Here is a 20,166-nt window from a genome sequence, read left to right as displayed (position 1 = left end):
AGTGCGCGTCCTCACTCCGGCTTGGTTGGTAGGAGTGGTGGAAGGACACCAGGCCTGCCCAACGAGCCGCCATCGGACATGTGCTCAAAGGGGTTACCAAACAGGGGCAGAACATGGCTCCCTGTCGGCTCCTCGTCAAGGGCGGAGCCCGGTAACCCCCGCACCCAATGGAAGCGGCGGACCGGCCCCAGTTGGGGCGGAACCAACCAGCCGAGGGCGTGTCACTCCCCGTTGAGCATGCGCAGTAGAGAGAGAGGTGACGTCAGATGCTCGCTGAGCTTGAAGCAAGAAAGACATACCCTCTGAGCGCGGTGAGACCTCTGCCGTTCAGTGAGACCTCCCTGCATCTTTGGACTGTGCTTTATCCTGTCCCCGAGCCAAGGTGCACCTTGTGCCATCGATCTACCTGTCCATTCCTGCCATCAACCCCTGTGTGAGTCTGCCTTGTCCGTTTGTCCGTGGTCTGTCTGGGCATAAATAAGCCTGTATTTAAGTGCCCATCTCTTCTGTGTTCTTTACCTCACTCTACCTTGTAATCTACCCCTTTTCTCCACCACTGTAATTACACCCTCCTCCAGAGGTCTTGAGAACTGTACCCCCTTGCGTCGTTTCATCTTTCCCAGTCGTCGTGTCTTTTCTATCATTGATTTAGCATAGCGTGATTTGGCCAACGTTATAATCGGGTGTAGCTTGTTAATGGTTCGAACTACGGGTTACTAAACCGGCTCGGTAACCTAAAACCGTAGCTCGAACGGCCGTCTCTTCCCTGTCTCACGACCGAGCGTTGCACTCAGGTCCCGGGAAGGCCCATTCCGACTTTCTGGCCCGAATACCCTGGCGGCGCTGCGGGCGGGAGAGAGCGTTGGGACGACCAGGAACGGAGAGTGGTTAGTAGAAGGAACGGCGGGTTGATCTCCGCAGGGCAACGAGGGAAGCCCTCTCCGTTTCCGTAACATACGTAGCATACATCATACATCGTAACATACATCATACACCACTGAACACACAAAAACACACTCATGCAAAAATTCATTCATGCAAAAACACACACCCTCACCCACTCACTCATATACACAAAATAAGAAATAATAATGGTAACAAAAAAAACAACAAAAAAAAACCACAACCAACCTACACCGTTCGACGTGCCTCCATAAACTTCCTCCATATCCAAAATGAGCCTTTCAGGGCAACCTGGGCCACCTTGTCACACATCCTCCTTCTTTCTGTCCCACACACTCCCAGCCTAGCAAGAAATGCAGAAAAGGAATTGCCAATATACCCTCTACACCCCACCTCAAATGGCTGACACGAAACTCGCCAACCCTTCTCCCGGCACTTTGCCTCCAGCTCACTGTACTTTCCTCTCTTCCTCTCGTGCACCTCCCCCATCCATGTTCTCTTCCCAAGGTACCAACAATTCCCCTACGATGACCTGTCTTGTTGCACCTGACCAAATGACAATGTCAGGCCGCAACCTTGTCACACAGATCTCCTCTGGGAATACCAATTGTGGCTTTAGGTCTGCCACATATATATATATATATATATATATATATATACATATATATACATATACATATACATAGTATGTACATATATACATATACATACATATATATACATATACATATATACATACATATACATACATGTATATAATTATATATACATACATATACATGTATATATACATACATATACATATATATACATACATATACATACATATACATATATATATACATATACATATATATACATACATATACATACATACATATACATATATATATACATATACATATATATATATATATATATATACATATACATATATATATATACATACATATACATATATATATACATATATATATATATACATATACATATATAGACATATACATATATATATATATATACATATACATATATATACATATACATATATATACATATACATATATATACATATACATATACATAGTATGTACATATATACATATACATACATATATATACATATACATATATACATATACATACATATACATACATATACATATACATATATAATATATACATATACATACATATATATATATACATATACATATATATATACATATACATATATATATACATACATATATATATACATATACATATATATATACATACATATACATATATATATACATATACATATATATACATATATATACATATCTACATATATGTACATATATATACATATACATATATATGCATATACATATATATATACATATACATATATATACATACTATTTCAATTTGAACAACCACTTTGCTTTTTTGTTAATATAAAACAAGAATATTGTGTTTTGAAAAAGTTGATGAAAATGTCTAAAATTAATGTACAGGTAGAAAGTTCCATAACAAATCTGTGTGCAAATTATTTCTGTATAATTATGTCCTTTACAATTATTATATGAAGCACTATATCATTATCTTTTTATTCTACTGGGTGCAAGACCCATGGAAGAGTCGTCACACAAATCATGCAATGGAAGAGTTGTCACACGATCGTTGACTTCAGGCAAACATAGCAGCCAGTGACCGTCAGAGAAGTGACACTTCTTGGGGGTAATGTGGGTACCAGCAACGCCGTCTTTGTGCCACCTCTTTTCTCTCCACAGTTAATGAGGCAATAAAGGAGAAATCATTCAGCCTGGAAATATATTATGTAGATCAAAGCAGAAGGGTTTCCCCTTTCCTGAAGTTTGTGAATGAGCCAGCTAGCTGAGGTTTCTCTTCTTTTTTATTAATAAACGATAGTGACATGGTAATTCTCCTGAGATGAGGTCAGTTTCCACAAGCAGAGAATCCACATTCATAATACCGCTGCCTTCAGCCAGATTCGAACAGGAAACTTATCGGTTGCCAGTCTGGTGTCCTCATCACTAAGGCAACACTGTACTCACATCAAAATAAAACAAAAGTTTTGGAAACAATAATGTACAGATGGAAAGATGTCTTCTCCATACCTGGTGCCAAATGAACAACCCCTCCGAAATTGTAGCTGGCTGCACAACTCGGCTGGGAGGAAATGATCAAGGGGTTTGCTTCTTGCATACAAAAAAAACTAAATCTGTCCTCATCTATAATAGTCTGTTAATCATGAATTACTCAATGCCAAAATGGATTATTTATGCACATTCAACATTCCCATCTGAACACAGCCCTCATGACCTCATGTTTAAATTCCCTTGTACAAGTTTGCTGATTTGGCTTTCATGTCCCAATATGATCTTAGTTGGACAATAATGACTGAATGTTCTTGTCTAACATGATTTGCATACATAATTTTCCAGGAACTTTTGATCATTGTTAAAAAAGGAAAGGAAATTAATCGATGGGATGGCGATTCAAATCCGTGCCAGCAAAAGACCTTCGTATCAATAAAACAATATTGCAAGTGTTATTTGTCAACAACTAAATGATTAAATCTGATTGTTTAAATCAGTTTAGTAATTACAGTGCAGTAATTGGTCTTTATTTTGATTTCATAAAATAGATGAGGGATGAGGATGAAGCAATAAAACTTAATAACACAAACAATAAATTGATTTCATCAATTTTAAACCCTAAATGCTATCTACATAAGGCATCTAGTTAGGACTAAAGTGATAAAAGGTACATAAGAGGATAAATAGGGGATAGAGGTTTTTTTGCATGCAAAGTTGAGGCTCCAATAAGAGTTAACACATGGAATGTATTGATAAAGGGAGTGGGAGACAAGAGGGAGAGAGAGAGAGAGAGACAGAAGCAAAACAACAGGAGAGAACAGGAACATCGGGAGATCTGTCGAAGGGAGAGGGCTGGAACGGGGTACATGGGATAAACAAAATGGACACTACGGCGGATTTCAGGAAAGACGGAATTTGAAGGAGGTGGGATTGAGGTGAATTAATGGTGGTAGAAAATATCATGGTGTTGGATGGGGGAAGAGGAGATGGTGATGAACAGCTGTTTTAAAGGCATGGAGGGAGGAGTGGGATTGAAAAGAGGGTGAGAGTTTGGTCCAGCTTTGGCGGTTATTGGCAGACCTTGTGTGTCCTGCAGGAATATTTGGGGGACAGAGCACAGACAGAGCAGGGGGAGCAAGGCCGGAGAGGAGTCGGTAGAAGACAGAAAAACCACCAACCTGCCTGCGGTGAGTGAGAGAAAGGCCCTCAGAATCAGATTCATCGCAGGAGATTCCAATGATTCTAAAAGCCTTGGTTTCTGCAGAGTGAAGCAGAGCTAGGTGTGAGGCAGGAGCACCAGCCCAGAGTGGAGAGCAGTGTTCCATTGAGCTGCGGATGAAAGCTTTGTGTGTGGTGAGGAGCTCAGGTGTGCCAAGGAAAGACTTCGCAAGACAGAGGATGCCCAGTCGGCGGCTGACTTTGGAGGCCAGATTTGAAATGTGGTTTCCCCAGGAAAGATCATGGCAGATAGTGAGACCCAAAAGCTTGAGTGACGGAACTTCTTTGAGAGGATTGTTGAGAAAGTTGATGAGAGTTTTCCAGACTGTCTTTTCAGACAGACATAGTGAGAGTGTGAGATTTCTCAGGATTGAAAGACATTTTCCACGTATTTGACCAGCTTGCGATTTTTTTTTCCAGATCTGCAGAGAGTGAAAAGGCTGCTGCCTGTTTGAGTTTAGGTGGGAAAGAAATCAGGGAAATGAACTTGTTTGGATATTATGCAGATAAGGAAGAGGGGTGGGAAAGGGAGGGAGGAGGAGGATTAAAATGTTTGCATTTCCAATGCACAATTGGACCCTTCTGACACACGAAGATTGTAAGGGTTTTTGAAGACTTAAGACTTTAAGAGGGTAGATCAAGGGGGTAGATCGAGAAGTAACATAATTTTTCTTTATTTTCGAGGTAAGTCGCCACAAAAAAAAACAAATACTGATATAAAACTACAACTCTGAGCAATGACGAGGAAATGAATGTCCTAAGTCAATGGTTCATGTAAGAATGATTTCACACCAGTCAATGATTCTATCTTTCTTGCACATTAAGCCCACAGTGGGCATTTAGAGGTTTATAAGATGTCATGTTATTTGTGAAGAGTACTGTAACATTTGGCTAGAAGACTACGGACCTTTCTTCCGAAAGGCCTGATCGGACTTGCATCTTGTGACTGCAACTTTATGTTGCGATTGACGAAACAATTTGTTGGCATTTCAGCATGGATTACAAGTACGCAATCACAGTGTTTCATTTGCTATATCCACATGGTAACACAATCAACCTGTATGGATGATATATGGAAAAAATGGAGACATAAATGCAATTCGATTTCCAAAACATGTCAATTTGCTTTCGAAGATGACTACTCTGATCAATATTTTGATTTACTTTTCAAACATCCACGTATACCATGATACGAAGTTAACTTTTGATATACTTGGCAATTATTTTACCTTCTTGAGGACAGTAGCCATAGAGGCGATCACGGTCGTAGTTGTCTGTCGTGGCACACCACAGCAGACCATCTTTACGGCCTGCCTTTGTGCAAGATGTGAATTCTTGACCCTCAAAGGTGAAAGGAAACATGCAGAAGTCTCCCTCGGCATTGCCCAATCGAGTTTTCACCACTGCAAGATCCAATAAACATTTTGGATGCAGCACTTAAAAAAATGACAAACAAGTACAGATACATCCAAAGTACACTGCCCCTATGCCAAATAAATAAATAACATCATCCAACGTGCAGCACATAGGGACGGTAGTGGGAGGGAGAGGTGTACAATAATTGATTGATTAATTGCATAATTAAAATAAATAAATAATTATCGTAAAATAATTAATTTCTTAATCAATTGGCTAAAAGCATACCTAAACCACCACCATTTCATCCGAATGTGTAACTTTAAAAAAAGTAATTAAATAATTAATTAATCGAAAAAATGAATAACTAATTGATTAATCGATTAATCAATAAATGATAAATCGATTAATTGATTGACAAATGTATTTAAAATATAATTTATAGCCAAATCACTTGGTCACTGGCATGTCCAAATATCAGCTTCCAACCTAAAAAGGTGCCTGAGATATCGTCCAGATGAGAAAGAAAATAAATAAGTGATTAATAATGAAAACAAAAATCATAAAATAATAAAATTATTAATCAATTGGCTAATAGCATACCTAAATAACCACCGTTTCATCCAAATCTGTAACTTAAAAAAAAAAATCAAATCATTGATTGGTCAAAAAATTTAACAATCAATCAATTAATCGATTAATCAATAAATCAAAAATACCCTTTACAAATCACTTGGTCATTGTCGTGTCCAAATATCAGCTCCCTAACTCAAAAGGTGCCCGAGATATTGCCCAGATGAGAAAGAAAATATGAGTACTTAATAAATCGATAATAATTAAGTAATTAATTTGGTAATTGATTAATCAAAAACTGAAAAATAACGTTTTTGCCAAAGTTCGTGCTCACTATTGTGCCAAAATTTCAGCTTCTTAGCTCAAAAGATGGCCGAGATATCGCCTGGACAAACAAACAAGAAAACGAGAAAGAAAACATGTACAGATACATTCAAAGTACACTGCTCCCATGCCAAATACATAAATAACATATCCTCCAATGTGCGGCAATGCTGCCGTGCAGCACGTAGAGACGATATTGGGAGGGAGAGGTGTACAATAATTGATTGATTAATTGCATAATTAAAATCAATAAACAGTAATCGTAAAATATTTTCTTAATCAATTGATTAATAGCATACCTCAACCACCAGTGCATCATCCGAAGATGTAACTTTTTAAAAATTAATTAAATAAGTCATTAATCAAAAAAAATAAAAAATACTTGATTAATCAATAAATAATTAATCGATTAATTGGTTAATCAATAAATAAAAATATATTCTTTATAGCCACATGACTTGGTCACTGTCGTGTCCAAATATCAGCTTCCTAGCTCAAAAGGTGCCTGAGATATTGCCCAGATGAGAAAGAAAATAAATAAGTACTTAATAAATCGATAATAAAGTAATTAATTGATTAATCAAGAAACAAAAAATACTGTTTTTGTCAATGCATGTGCTCACTATTGTGCCCAACTTTCAGCTTCCTAGCTCAAACATTGGCTGACATATCGCCCGGACAAACAAACCAGCAAGAAAGAAACCGGCGTGAAAACTGAGTTCTCCCTTTCGGCACGCGTCATCGCCGGGCCCCCTTTGGTGCCTGGCGATGATTTCATAGAGTGCCTGGAGATGGAGTAGTGAAGGGGTCTTGTACAACAACATGCTACAATTAAGAATAGGCCCCATCATCAATCATATCCTATGATATTGTGATGGTTCTACGAAGCCGTCAACGCCCCTTCCAGAAAGCGCATACAACATACAGGTCCTTCAGTTAGTTATTTCCATAGTATAATTCCAGAATAGCTCCTTCCCCCTTTTTATAGTGGGTTGATTGTGGCAATGTGTGTGTGTGAGGGATTAGAGAGGTTTTCCCTTTTTTCTTCCCCCTTTCCAATCGAGTACACGTAGGCAGCACGACAACTGCAAATGTTTTGAGTGATGTGGTGTTTAAGACAAAGTACAAGTGGCTGAATCTCTGGACAGACAACAACATTGCTAACAGAGAACGGGTGAGTGAACTGAGAAGAGTCTCCAGGTTTTGACCTTCCTTGGACACAGTTGTCTGTGCTCCACAGGATCCGTACTCTCGATTGAAGGACATCACGTCACCTCCACAAATGGAATTTCAAAGACAGTCCAGGATGTGACTGTTGGCACCCAGATCCTATTTATCACATTGTGAATGAGTGCCCCCTATGGAAATTTGACGAAGGATTTAGGCCAATCCACCAAACACCAGACAATGCCGTGACTTGGCCATCCAACTTCGACTTCGATCTGTGAGCTGTAAATTGTCATACGCAAGAACAATACTCGAAAGTTGTGACATGATTTGAATATTCAAGGCCGAAGAGGACATCAACTCTGAGTAACCTGACCTCCTCCAATCCTTTCCGCACAAATCAAGCCACACACTCGCTGTCAGCAAGGTCTTGCCAACCTCTGCTTATTGTCTAACCTTCACCACTGTGCAATCAGATTGCAGTTGAGACATGACAAAAAGCCTCTCATCAGAGGAGGAGATGCGGTGTTGCCTCCAACATAATTGTTTGTTGGTTTAATGTGGGCAGCTGCAGCCGAATGCCTTTTAATCAGAATATACTTGCAGAGATCATTAGTATACATCCACAAGTATGTATGTTGCCATCTGTGTCATGACAGGAGCTTCCTGGATGTTTTCATCATTTGGTTCCTTGGATCATTTAGTGTGCGGCTTAGTTGTTTTTGTTTTTTGTCATAGTATTAAATCTTTGTCAGTGTACGTGATCTTGTCTGTCACAATGTAAGTATCCATCTTTATCATGGAGTGAACGTTTGTGCCTCTTTTGGTTTCAAACCACAAAGCACTTCTCAGGTGGAATGTGAGATTAACTCTTCGGTTGACATTCCGAGCCTTGTTGTCATTGCTGTTTTGAGGTACACCACTGACCTATATACAGTGCCTCAAATTCAAGTTCCAAATGCATTAGGACAGGGAATCGTGTGATATTACGAAGCAAGGAAAGGCCATGTGACCTCGAGAAATTAATTGACTGTGGCACAACAAATATTTACGGATGAATGAAAGAAGAACATGTCAGAAACCATTGTGAATTCAGGAAAACACAAAGCTTCCACAAGGCCACAATCCATGAATTGGCAATCTCTTTATCTCTTCCACCCATTTTGTAATTATCCCAGTACACTACATCCATATGCTCAATGTCTCTTTCACCAGAAAATAGGTGAGCAATCTCCTTAATCTCAAAAAACATCAACTGCCTCTCAAAACCAGTAAATGGCATTCATCATGTGGCACTTTCAAGAGGTTCCCTTGAGTGTTTCCTTAACCATTAGTATAAGGAAACCCATGCCAGAGTCCAGGTGGATCCATGCCCTATACGAGTTATTCCGTGTGAGGTGCACCTTCCGTATACATCCAATATGTCGGAACAAGCAAAAGCTGCATTTCAAACTTGCCAGATCAATTGGTCTCGGAGCTTAACTGGTCGCATGTTGGTCAAATATGCAGCCGCTGCTCCCACCTCATGAAAGCGAAGTTTTCCGAACCAGGTCTGTCGTCTTTTTCTGTTACATTTTCCAATTTTCCATGTCAAATTGTATCTTGTTGTCCTGTATTTGTCTAATTTGCTTTTGAGCTGCTCAAGGCTACGCCATGGATATCCGATGTGAAAAATTATGAAAATTATGTATGCCACGGATATAACCCCCCCCCCCCCGCCCACTCCCCCAGCAAGTGTTCAAGCATATACCATACTTAAACTTTAATAAAATGATGATTTCAAAGACCGTGAAAAAAAATCCAGAAGTTTAGCACTACTGAAGCATTCTTGTACTTATACACCACCCTTATATAATACACTGCAATAAGTCGACGTTGAATCACAATTTAGGAGATGGAGGCTTTATTGATCACCATAAATCAGCATCGTACATAGCCATATAGGCAGCCTCTTCTTCACCCCGATACTGCACCCTCTCACATGCCACGCCCACTTCCTATGTGCTGCGCTTGCTGCTCCTATTACCGATACCATCCCATAGAACTTGTCGAAGTACTCCAAAACTGGAGGTTATTGGAAGTATTATGAAGGAAATTTGTGTTCGACAGTATTCAAGTATATAATTCAATTCAAATAAAGGTTTTAAGAGGTTTAAAGGCATATAAATAAATAAATTCTGGGTTTAACCGCCATTTTACCCAGAGTCTATTGCATCACCAGATGTTACATTCGTTTTTTGTGTCCTTTATAACGTCCTCAAAAACAGCAAGTTTCTTGTTTGGAATGATTTTCAATTTTGTTTGATTGCCAGACAAGTAGGCAGAGTAAAAAATATATATCTCAATCCTCTGCGCCAGTGTGATTGGGACGAATTCAGAGCCATAGTACTGTACAACGACAAACTTGTCATCCTATTGATGTTCTGATTCGTGTTCAAAATACAACATTCAATTTAAATACATCGTTCTTCGATCATAAACTGACGATCTCGAACTGATAAGACAGACATGATGCACCAATTGCTTAACCCCGCTTTTCGCTTTGCGTGGTTGACAATATAATTTGCGTGACAATAAAATGTCACTTTGACTGAAGGTATTTCATTAAAACAAAGATACAGTTTTATTAGTGGCCTCTAATTCTTGAGCCAAGACATATTTGAAGCCTTGTTCAAAAAAGTAGCACCAATGATTGCAGATGGACCAATATTTATTGTCACTGTGACCTGCATTGAAATTTAACTCACCCATTGATAACAGTCAGGCCAAATATTTGAAGAGGAAAAGTTGGCTGGAATGCCACGGTATCATACAGATGCCAAAGTCAACTGGAAATTACAAATCACGGGATGATTAACCGGAAGATGGTTTTCACTCACCTTTTGTTCTCTGTTCAGATAGCTTTTTATGCCTGCGCCCCAAAGGTGGTTGGATGCATTATGTTTTCGGATTGTCCGTCCATCCATCCATACGTTCATAAGTCTGTCCGTCCGTACAGGCTAAACGTTTTTCGGTCTTTCCAAGATTGTGCATGCACCACGTGACCTATGGCGTCATAATTATCATTAAAATATTCTACTGGAAGAGACACTCCTATGGTGAAAATTTTGTGTCCATCAGAGCAACAGTTGCAGAGAAAAAAAAATCATACTGATCAGCTGAAGTGTTATACTTGTCGAATTATGACGTCATAACGAAGGCATGGATGGCATCATCATTAGCATATCTTATTCTGCATGAGGAGTACTTGACAATGAGCCATGTTTCAATTTTTTCAATGCAGCGGTTTCAGAGATATTGAGGTAAGAAGTTTTTCCAATATGGCATCCATAAAATATGACCTATGATGTCATAATTATGAATAAAAAGTTATACACGCATCGGCACTCCTATGGTAAAATTTTGTGTTAATCGGGCCAATGGTTGCAGAGAAAATGAATTTTAAAAATGCAGACACGCAAGCACGTACACAACCGATCGCCTAACCCTGCTTTTTGCTTCACGAGCACAGTGTAAAAAGTAAAGATGGATAATGTGGGCTGTGGAAGGGCCTCGTTCAACTTTTAGATAACGCTGAGGAGATTACAACTAATATGAGGTCTAACAATATGAGTGACATCAGTTTTCCACCGATAAATTAAGTAGGATTCAAATTCAAGGCCTACTCAATTTCCTTGCTTTGACTGTCTGGGTGAGGTGAATAACAAAGAGCACACCTGACTCTAATTAAAGTGCATGGCCAGCTCGAGTATGCATTGAGAACAGAATATTTGAGCACGTGTAGCTTTGCAGTGTACACTGCAGGAGTTTCCATGATCGTAATAGGATTTAACGTCGAGTCGATTGCTCCGACCTGACCCAGATGAGGAATATTAACTTAGCTGGGGAGAATTGTCAAGAAGTGGCAATTTTTTGGCAAAATACATTACTCATGATAACTTAAGCTGACAAAAAGAAGGAAAAAAAAAGCAAACAAGTGTGACAGCACCTGAAAGTCTCATCGATGTGCTCGAGAATGAAGCATTCATTTGAGATATAGCTCTCGGAAAAGCAATGAACTGGAACTAAGCATCGAGCACACAGCTCAAGGGCAATGACTGAGCCTTCAACGCCAGCCATCTTGCAACCACCATGACACACAAGGCTGATTGGGCACCGGAGAGAGAAAATGCGTAGTTTGTAATGTGCAGATGTGTTTGAAACGACATGTTAGAAAAGAGAAATACGAGACGTACCGCCCTGGAAGACTGGCAGAGAATGAGAGAAACAGAGAACATTGGATGAGTTGGAACAATGTTTTGACTGGGCATGTTTGCTGAGAATTTTAACAGCTATGAGAATGTAGATTGGTATGAACTACACGGCGTACAGGGGTCAAGAGCGGTATGGTAACTACTTTATTATCCAAGTGGGATTTCACTGGGAAGGAACAAAGGTTATGAAACTGTGGGAGTTGTGAAACGAGGATGGGGAAATAACAAAATTTCGGAAATTCTTTCCTTATCTCCAGCTCAAATGTCATTTCTTCAACAGGATTGTTTCCGAGTGGGAGTATTTGTTGGTTATAAATGACCTTCGATTGACACTTGCTTTTTAAAATGTTTCTATAAAGCATCGTCATGTGACCTAGCAAAATGTGTTTGGCTCGAGTATAAATTATTGGTATTTTTTTGCTTGTATATTTTTGTTATTCTATTTTTTAAAATTTAGAAATTCCAATTTCTCGTTTGCTATCATAATATAATTTGACATGTTCCCATTTCTTAGTTCCCATAACATACTTTGATTGAGTTCCAACCTCCACGTTTCCTCTCTTTCCCCGTTCCCAGTTCCCAACTCCACACTTTCATTTATTTATCCCATCTGCCTTCCCCTACCCCAAGCTCCAAACTCCACCCTCCATGCCATTTCTATAAAAATTAATCTGCTCCACTGATTGCTTGCAACCCAAATCAACTGATTCTCTTCATGCAATATAATTCCACTGGCAGAATATGGTGCTGATCACAATATGCTCATCAAGAACAAAAACACAGGGGCAATACCCATGGGTGCTCACCTGGTAGAATAAACAGTGTACTGCACTGACTAAAGGTATTTTAAACCAATTTCAATGCTTGCTAGAAGACAGGGCAGCATGTAGTATCATACTAACATAATAATGAACATATGTCACCCACAGGGTGAACCGTATCTTGCCAAAATGTGAAAATTCCGTTTTTTCGTCATGACGTCATCAAATGACGTCATAGCGTCAAACTGTTTACAGATCTGGGAAGCACTCATCAAGGGCATTCATATGAGGTATTACTCGATATGGTACCTACGATTTCAAAATTTGACCTTGGGGTCAATAATTTTCGACCTCCAGCGCTAACCATGAAGGTCAAGGCCGATCGCCACCAAAAACTAATCAGCTGAGCGCCGGACCATATACTAGATTCCCATGAAGTTTGGAGACGATCCGATCAAAGTTACTCAAAAAATTAGTGTTTCGTCGACCTCCATGATTGACCACAAAGTGACCTTGACCTTTGACCTTGACCTTCAAAATTTTGTGTGCTGAAGGGTATCTCTATAGGACTCTGATATGCGAAGTTACAGGAGTTTCCAATAATAACTGTGGTCTACAGAGTGATCTAAACGTGAAAAAAAATGATTAACCACAAACAAAAAAACAAACAAACATACAAGCTGACTAATACATCTTGCAAAAACTTCGTTTTGGCAAGATAATAAGGCTTTAAACAAACAAACACAAAAATACCTATTTTGGAGGCAACCCTCCCTCCCCCACCCACATATACCTCCTCAGACCCCAATTTTTCTAATGCCTTGAACAAACATTGGTACATCAACAGGTGATGAAGGTTGTGGTGAAGTTTCATCGAAATCGCGTGTGTAGTTTCAGAGAAGAAAGCAAATATCTATTTTAGGGGGGGGGGGGGTGGGGGGTGGAAGGGGTGGGGGGCGGGGGGTCAAACCTGGACCTACTTTGACCCCCGTAGACCTCCCCAGACTTCGATTTTCTTAGTGCCGTGAACAAACTTCGGTACATCATGGGAGGTGAAGGTTATGGTGAAGAGGAAGGAGGCAGGAGAGGGAGGGGTGAGGAAGGGAGTGGAAGGGCGTTCATCACCTTTTCGTTGAATATATGCGAGTGAATGTCTGCCTCCTCCCTTCTGAGTTAAATGTGATGCCGATCAGGAAGAAGAAGAAGCCTTACTACCAACTTTGTACACTTCCAGAATTGTTTGATTTATTTGTGTTCAAATGTCTGGTCATTGTTTTGTATTTATTTATGCGAATGTGTACTTGTATATAACTGTCATTAATTTTAAAAAGGCTTAGGCACTATCGAGCGATTTTTTTTTAAATCCAAAAAAACGAACTTTTTTCAGGGTTTTTTTTGTTGCCTAAAACACTCCCAGGCACTCACTGATGAACCTCTGAAAGTTTGATGAAGATCCGTTCAGCCAACTCTGAGAAAAATGGCGACACACACAGACAGACAGACAGACAGACCCACAGACAGACACGCAGACAGACATCTCTCTTATATAGTAGATTACGTAAAATAAATATATTGGTGCTGTCAATTGGCCCTGTGCCTGCCCTGCATGAACAGGTCAGCGGCATGGAGACAGCCAATTGATCTCCCAGGAGCAACCCAGCAATTCTGGGATGTTGTGGTTGATGGTGTGGTGCAGGGGAAAGGAAGAGGAATGGGTCGGTTCATGAGGACCGATTGGCGCTATGATCATGACCGCGCTTCCCTGATGAATCTGGGCAGCAGGGAATCGTGGGGACACATTTGCCCCCCACCTTCCATTGGTGAGGCGGGGGGGGGGGGTGGTGGGGGGGAGGAGGAGGTACAACCGTCACGAAGAGGCATCCTCGATCGTTCATGCATGTGTATTATTATGTACTTTATGGACAGACATACTCTCATTCTTAGCAGTACTCGATTGCATAGCATGTACTTTATAGACACACAACCCTGATAGTATTCCACCATTAACTACACCTATATAGGTCTGATTGGCCTTCGGGCATATGTGTCTGTTGGCCCTGCCCCCATCAGGTTGACTGCCAGTTCTAGTCCTGCCCACCCCACTGTTCCCTTCCTATTCATTTGCGAAGGAATGCAATTTTACGTATTCTTCGTGGAATCCTTTCAAGCTATTAAAAGTTCGATCAGTTTGCACCTTCCCACTATAAAATGCAGTAGATTCGTGTTTAAACCAGTTCGTATCTTAAACCAATTTTCAGTTATTTGGGGATTTTTGAATTTTGGGAAATTCTCTGCAGATGACTGGTAGCTAGTTTGTAGGTTTCTAATTTTATCCTCGTAGATTTTCTTGAGGACTTATGTTGTATTGAGCCAATGGAGTGTCCGGGCCACCCCATACATAAGAAGTCTACCGACTTCTTCATTAAGTCAATATGTAGATATTAATTATGATGTAGATATGACATCAAGGTATAATATATGCAAACACTTTATTTTTTTTATTTTTTTTTAACGTTTTATTACAAACCTCTTCCTTCCCCAAAGCTCCAAAACTGTCTTTCATTGAAAAGGATCTCCAGGTTCTCTCCTTCAGCATCTCGTAAAACCAAAGAGAGGATGTCCACCACTTCATTAGACTCTGCACTTTCAAAACCTGCAGGCGATATACATTTGGGGTGCTTTCATTAGTCACATTATCCAGAAAGTCCTTGTTGTCTCATTAACGCAATAGATTTGTCATCTTCGTGATCATATGAAGCCTTACTCATAATAATAGATGATGTCATTTTATAGCGGGGACTCTCACCATGGCTCTCCGTAAATCTGATGATAACGTCTGGTTGACCCTGTGCAAGGGACTTGATTTGCATAGGAACAATGGACATCCAGATCGCAGCAGCCTGAGACAAAATCTCATCGACCACATCTGCTTCAAGATCTCTCACGTAATCCTCTACCCTGAACCACACAAAAAAACAGGGAGAAAAAGACATAAAATGTCATAGCCCCCGTGGTTTTAGTAAATTTTGCTGTACGGAGTTAAAGGCTGCCAGTCCGCCATCTTTGATCAGATCGCAAAATAAAGGGAGGAGCACGTGTATGCCATCGTGTGCTGTGCTTGTGCCAAGTTTGAATAAAATCGGTACATGTATGTTGAATAACTGCTTGGGGACATGTTTAAGTAACAAAATTGCCACCAGTCGGCCATCTTGGATCTGATTTCGAAAAAAAAAAATGACGTGCTTACGTAAGCCATCATTCATTATCTGTGTGCCAAGTTTGAGCAAGATCGGTAACTGCATGTCTGAGAAATGGCTGAGAACGTGTTCAACATCGGGTTTTTTTACAACTAAAATGGCCGCCAGTCGGCCATCTTTGATCGCTTCGCAAAACACAATTATGTGCATATGTACACAGTCATGTATTGTCTTTGTGCCAAGTATGAACAAAATCGGTCAATACAACTCCGAGATATGTTTGTGGAGACAAAAACACAAGACAGAAGGATGGACAGACGAGTCCCAATCCATAAGCCCCTATGTCTGACTATGTCCACCAGGGGCTAAATAGCATCTATTGTTTTTAGAAATATTCTACACTTTTTTTTCTTTCTTTCTTTTTATTTGCAAGATTTTTTTGCAAGTGCTGGGCTGCACGTTTTATCAAAGGAATGCACAACCCCCATCGTCCCCCATTTACTCTGTCATTTGCAATCCAACCAGCCTCGCTATTTGTGTACAACGAAAAATATGCAAAGAGACAGAAAACATGCTGTGCAATGACAATTTTGTTTTGATCACCTGTAAGTGAGGTGCGTGTGCTGCCATCTCTCCCAGCGAGCTGTGTCTCCGAGGTCCGGCAGGCCGCAGCGGGGGCGCTCCAGTGCTGCCATTGTGGAATGGTCTAGTTTCCCACTCTTGGACAGTCCGAAGAAGTCCTGTAGTGCTGACAATGCCTTGGGAAAGCGTGTAGCCACGTCTCGCCCATAATAGCCAAATCTGTTCAGGTATCTCTGTGGGCAGGTGAATATGGATTTAGGCACAGCATTAAAAAACGTGAAATTCAATACCTGTGATTGGCATAACTAATATACATCTATGTTGGCTGGTTTTCTACTATGTTGTGGTGTATCTATGTTGGTTGGTTTTCGGGTGTAATTTGGTGTATCTATGTTGGCTGGTTTTCTAGTATGTTGTGGTGTATCTATGTTGGTTGGTTTTCGGGTGTATTTTGATGTATCGATGTTGGCTGGTCTTCCAGTGTCTTTTGGTGTATCGATGTTGGCTGGTCTTCCAGTGTCTTTTGGTGTGTCTATGTTGGCTGGTTTTCTAGTATGTTGTGGTGTATCTATGTTGGTTGGTTTTCGGGTGTATTTTGGTGTATCGATGTTGGCTGGTCTTCCAGTGTCTTTTGGTGTGTCTATGTTGGCTGGTCTTCCAGTGTATTTTGGTGTATCTATGTTGGCTGGTCTTCCAGTGTATTTTGATGTATCGATGTTGGCTGGTCTTCCAGTGTCTTTTGGTGTATCTATGTTGGCTGGTCTTCCAGTGTCTTTTGGTGTGTCTATGTTGGCTGGTCTTCCAGTGTATTTTGGTGTATCGATGTTGGCTGGTCTTCCAGTGTCTTTTGGTGTATCTATGTTGGCTGGTCTTCCAGTGTCTTTTGGTGTATCGATGTTGGCTGGTCTTCCAGTGTCTTTTGGTGTATCTATGTTGGCTGGTGTTCCAGTGTATTTTGGTGTATCTATGTTGGCTGGTCTTCCAGTGTATTTTGGTGTATCGATGTTGGCTGGTCTTCCAGTGTCTTTTGGTGTATCGGTGTTGGCTGGTCTTCCAGTGTCTTTTGGTGTATCTATGTTGGCTGGTCTTCCAGTGTATTTTGGTGTATCTATGTTGGCTGGTCTTCCAGTGTATTTTGGTGTATCTATGTTGGCTGGTCTTCCAGTGTATTTTGGTGTATCTATGTTGGCTGGTCTTCCAGTGTATTTTGGTGTATCGATGTTGGCTGGTCTTCCAGTGTCTTTTGGTGTGTCTATGTTGGCTGGTCTTCCAGTGTATTTTGGTGTATCTATGTTGGCTGGTATTCCAGTGTCTTTTGGTGTATCTATGTTGGCTGGTCTTCCATTGTCTTTTGGTGTATCTATGTTGGCTGGTCTTCCGGTGTATCTAGGTTGGCTGGTCTTCCAGTGTCTTTTGGTGTATCTATGTTGGCTGGTCTTCCGGTGTCTTTTGGTGTATCTATGATGGCTGGTCTTCCGGTGTCTTTTGGTGTGTCTGTGTTGGCTGGTCTTCCAGGGTCTTTTGGTGTATCTATGTTGGCTGGTCTTCCGGTGTCTTTTGGTGTATCTATGATGGCTGGTCTTCCGGTGTCTTTTGGTGTGTCTGTGTTGGCTGGTCTTCCAGGGTCTTTTGGTGTATCTATGTTGGCTGGTCTTCCGGTGTCTTTTGGTGTATCTGTGTTGGCTGGTCTTCCGGTGTCTTTTGGTGTATCTGTGTTGGCTGGTCTTCTGGTGTCTTTTGATATATCTTTGTTGGCTGGTCTTCCGGTGTTGTGTGTGTTTGTGAGTGTGCTTGTGTTTGTGTGTGTTTGTGTGTGTGTATGTGTGTATTATGTGTGTACTATGTGTGTACTATGTGTGTACTATGTGTGTATAGGAAAAAAAGCAAAGGCTCAGTCGTTGCTATAACTCGTATAGTTACGGATCCCAAAGGAGCCATTTCCCGTTCCAAAGGTTGCGAGTTCAAATCCAAATCTGTTTCAGCCTCCACGAGGAAGGAACTGGCAACGGACGACCAAGGCGCTGCCAAGAAACTAAAATATAAATTTTCTACAACAAACTCACCAAACATTGCTCAAAATGTGTAAAAGCATAACTGCAGTTCAAAGAATAATAATGCAAAGAGAAAGGTAAAGGGTTGAAATATATGTGAAAAATACTTGTTATCACTCCAAGGAAATTAGCTTTGCCAAACCCGAGACCAGACGACGATCTGATCTCACAACAGACACACACCCACACAAACACACACAAACACACACAGAAACACACAAACACACCACACACACATACACCCACATACACACACATCACACGCACATACACACACATCACACACATACACCCACATACACACAAACACACACACACACACACACATCACACGCACATACACACACATCACACACATACACCCACAAACACACACACACACACACACCACTCACCACGGCCCTCTGCAGCGGGGTCAGTCTCACATCGGTTTCTCCCACAAAGCGAATTCGGGGTATTGGGCCGCCCATGGTTGTCCGAAGCACAAGCGGAAGCAGCAGCAGCATCGTGGCAGGTCCTTTGGGGTCGATTTGCGGGGTCATTGCGATCGGTGATTACGGCACTTACTTGCGCACAGCCGGCGGTTGCGGTGCACGTCGCGCCTCGCTCCAGATACTTATGGTAATCCTCTCGCTGTTCATGCGGTGGCGCTCTGCTACCTGGGCCGACCGTACACTGTGTTGATAGCCCACCGTTAGTCTCAGACCGTGATGCTGATAGCTCGAGTGGTCGTCGCGACGTCTCAACCGTTCGAGAGAACCACGCGGTTGGTTGTCTGTGCCACGAACCAGCTCCTGGTGCGACGGAGGGTCCGGTCTCCCTGTGCTTCTCCACCACCCGCTTTTTTAAATCCCAGCGATATCGCAAACTCTGCACGACCTAACACCTCTCACTCACTGATCGAGCCGACGAATCGAAACGGAAGGATGTTCTGTCAACAACAAAAAAAAAAAAAAAATGAATAGAAAATATTCGAAATTTTCCAAAATCCAATTCCAAGAAATTTTCCAAGAAATCCAATAAATTTTCCAATTCCAAAATCGGAATCGGACAAATAATCGGCCAAATATCAAAATCGCAGCTGCATGAGCTCTACAGATGTTTGTGGATTTAGCTTGGATGTTATATATATTTTATTTCTAAACAAGTGTGGCAAACTTTAAAACCGGCTGTCAATAATTCTATTGTTTCAAGATGGTTAAAACCAACAAATAAAAGCTCTGCCATTGTTTACTCTGCGGACTTTTTCGGGTGTTTACTGTGGTCAGGCCCCTCTGCTAGCCAGCTGGGTATGTGGATGCGGTGCCCCCCGTAAAACCTCGTGTGGGGGAATTGGGGGACTCTATCGGAGGACCAATCATAACGATGACAGATATTTGGGCGACGAATAGATTTATAGCAAAAACTCATTTATTACACACACAACAATCAACGACAATTACAATTTCACCTTTCTTTCTACTTTTCCTGGACGCAAAAAAGAAATTATTTCTCGGAAACCGCTGAATGGAAAAATTTGAAACTTGGCACATTGTTAAGTACCCCCAATGGGGAACATAAGCATGATAATGATGATATCATAGGTGAAGTGGTATACCAGCCAAAAATGTTTGAATCTAATGCCTTGCCCTAAAAATCTTAAATTGCATGCACATGATCTATGACCCATT

At 40.9% G+C, this 20,166-nt stretch overlaps 1 protein-coding gene across 14 annotated transcripts in view; it reads right to left on the bottom strand.

Annotated features, from left to right (window-relative positions):
• Positions 1 to 19,789, bottom strand: part of LOC137435222 (72 kDa type IV collagenase) — an 80,059-nt gene extending 60,270 nt beyond the window's left edge. For 10 of the 14 annotated variants that reach the window (XR_013624560.1, XR_013624555.1, XR_013624559.1 and 7 more), the window contains exons 1-5: positions 18,892 to 19,350; positions 16,467 to 16,678; positions 15,473 to 15,624; positions 15,194 to 15,319; positions 5,462 to 5,635 (exon numbers count right to left, since the gene is read on the bottom strand). Coding sequence is in view for 9 of the 14 variants with exons in the window: in XM_078784537.1 (XP_078640663.1) it covers positions 5,462 to 5,635; positions 15,194 to 15,319; positions 15,473 to 15,624; positions 16,467 to 16,678; positions 18,892 to 19,038 (811 nt within the window). In the remaining 5 variants the exon portion in view is untranslated. Of the gene's footprint in view, positions 1 to 5,461; positions 5,636 to 15,193; positions 15,320 to 15,472; positions 15,625 to 16,466; positions 16,679 to 18,891 lie in introns of all 14 variants that reach the window. The other 4 variants (XM_068128810.2, XM_068128816.2, XM_068128814.2 and 1 more) reach the window with 4 other exon arrangements.
• Positions 19,790 to 20,166: the final 377 nt, after the last annotated feature.

The sequence above is a fragment of the Myxine glutinosa genome, chromosome 9 (assembly GCF_964187855.1).
Source record: "Myxine glutinosa chromosome 9, kmMyxGlut1.1, whole genome shotgun sequence".
Classification (NCBI taxonomy): domain Eukaryota; kingdom Metazoa; phylum Chordata; class Myxini; order Myxiniformes; family Myxinidae; genus Myxine; species Myxine glutinosa.
Note: the sequence above shows the minus strand (reverse complement) of the source record. Positions and strands in the feature narration are given on the sequence as shown.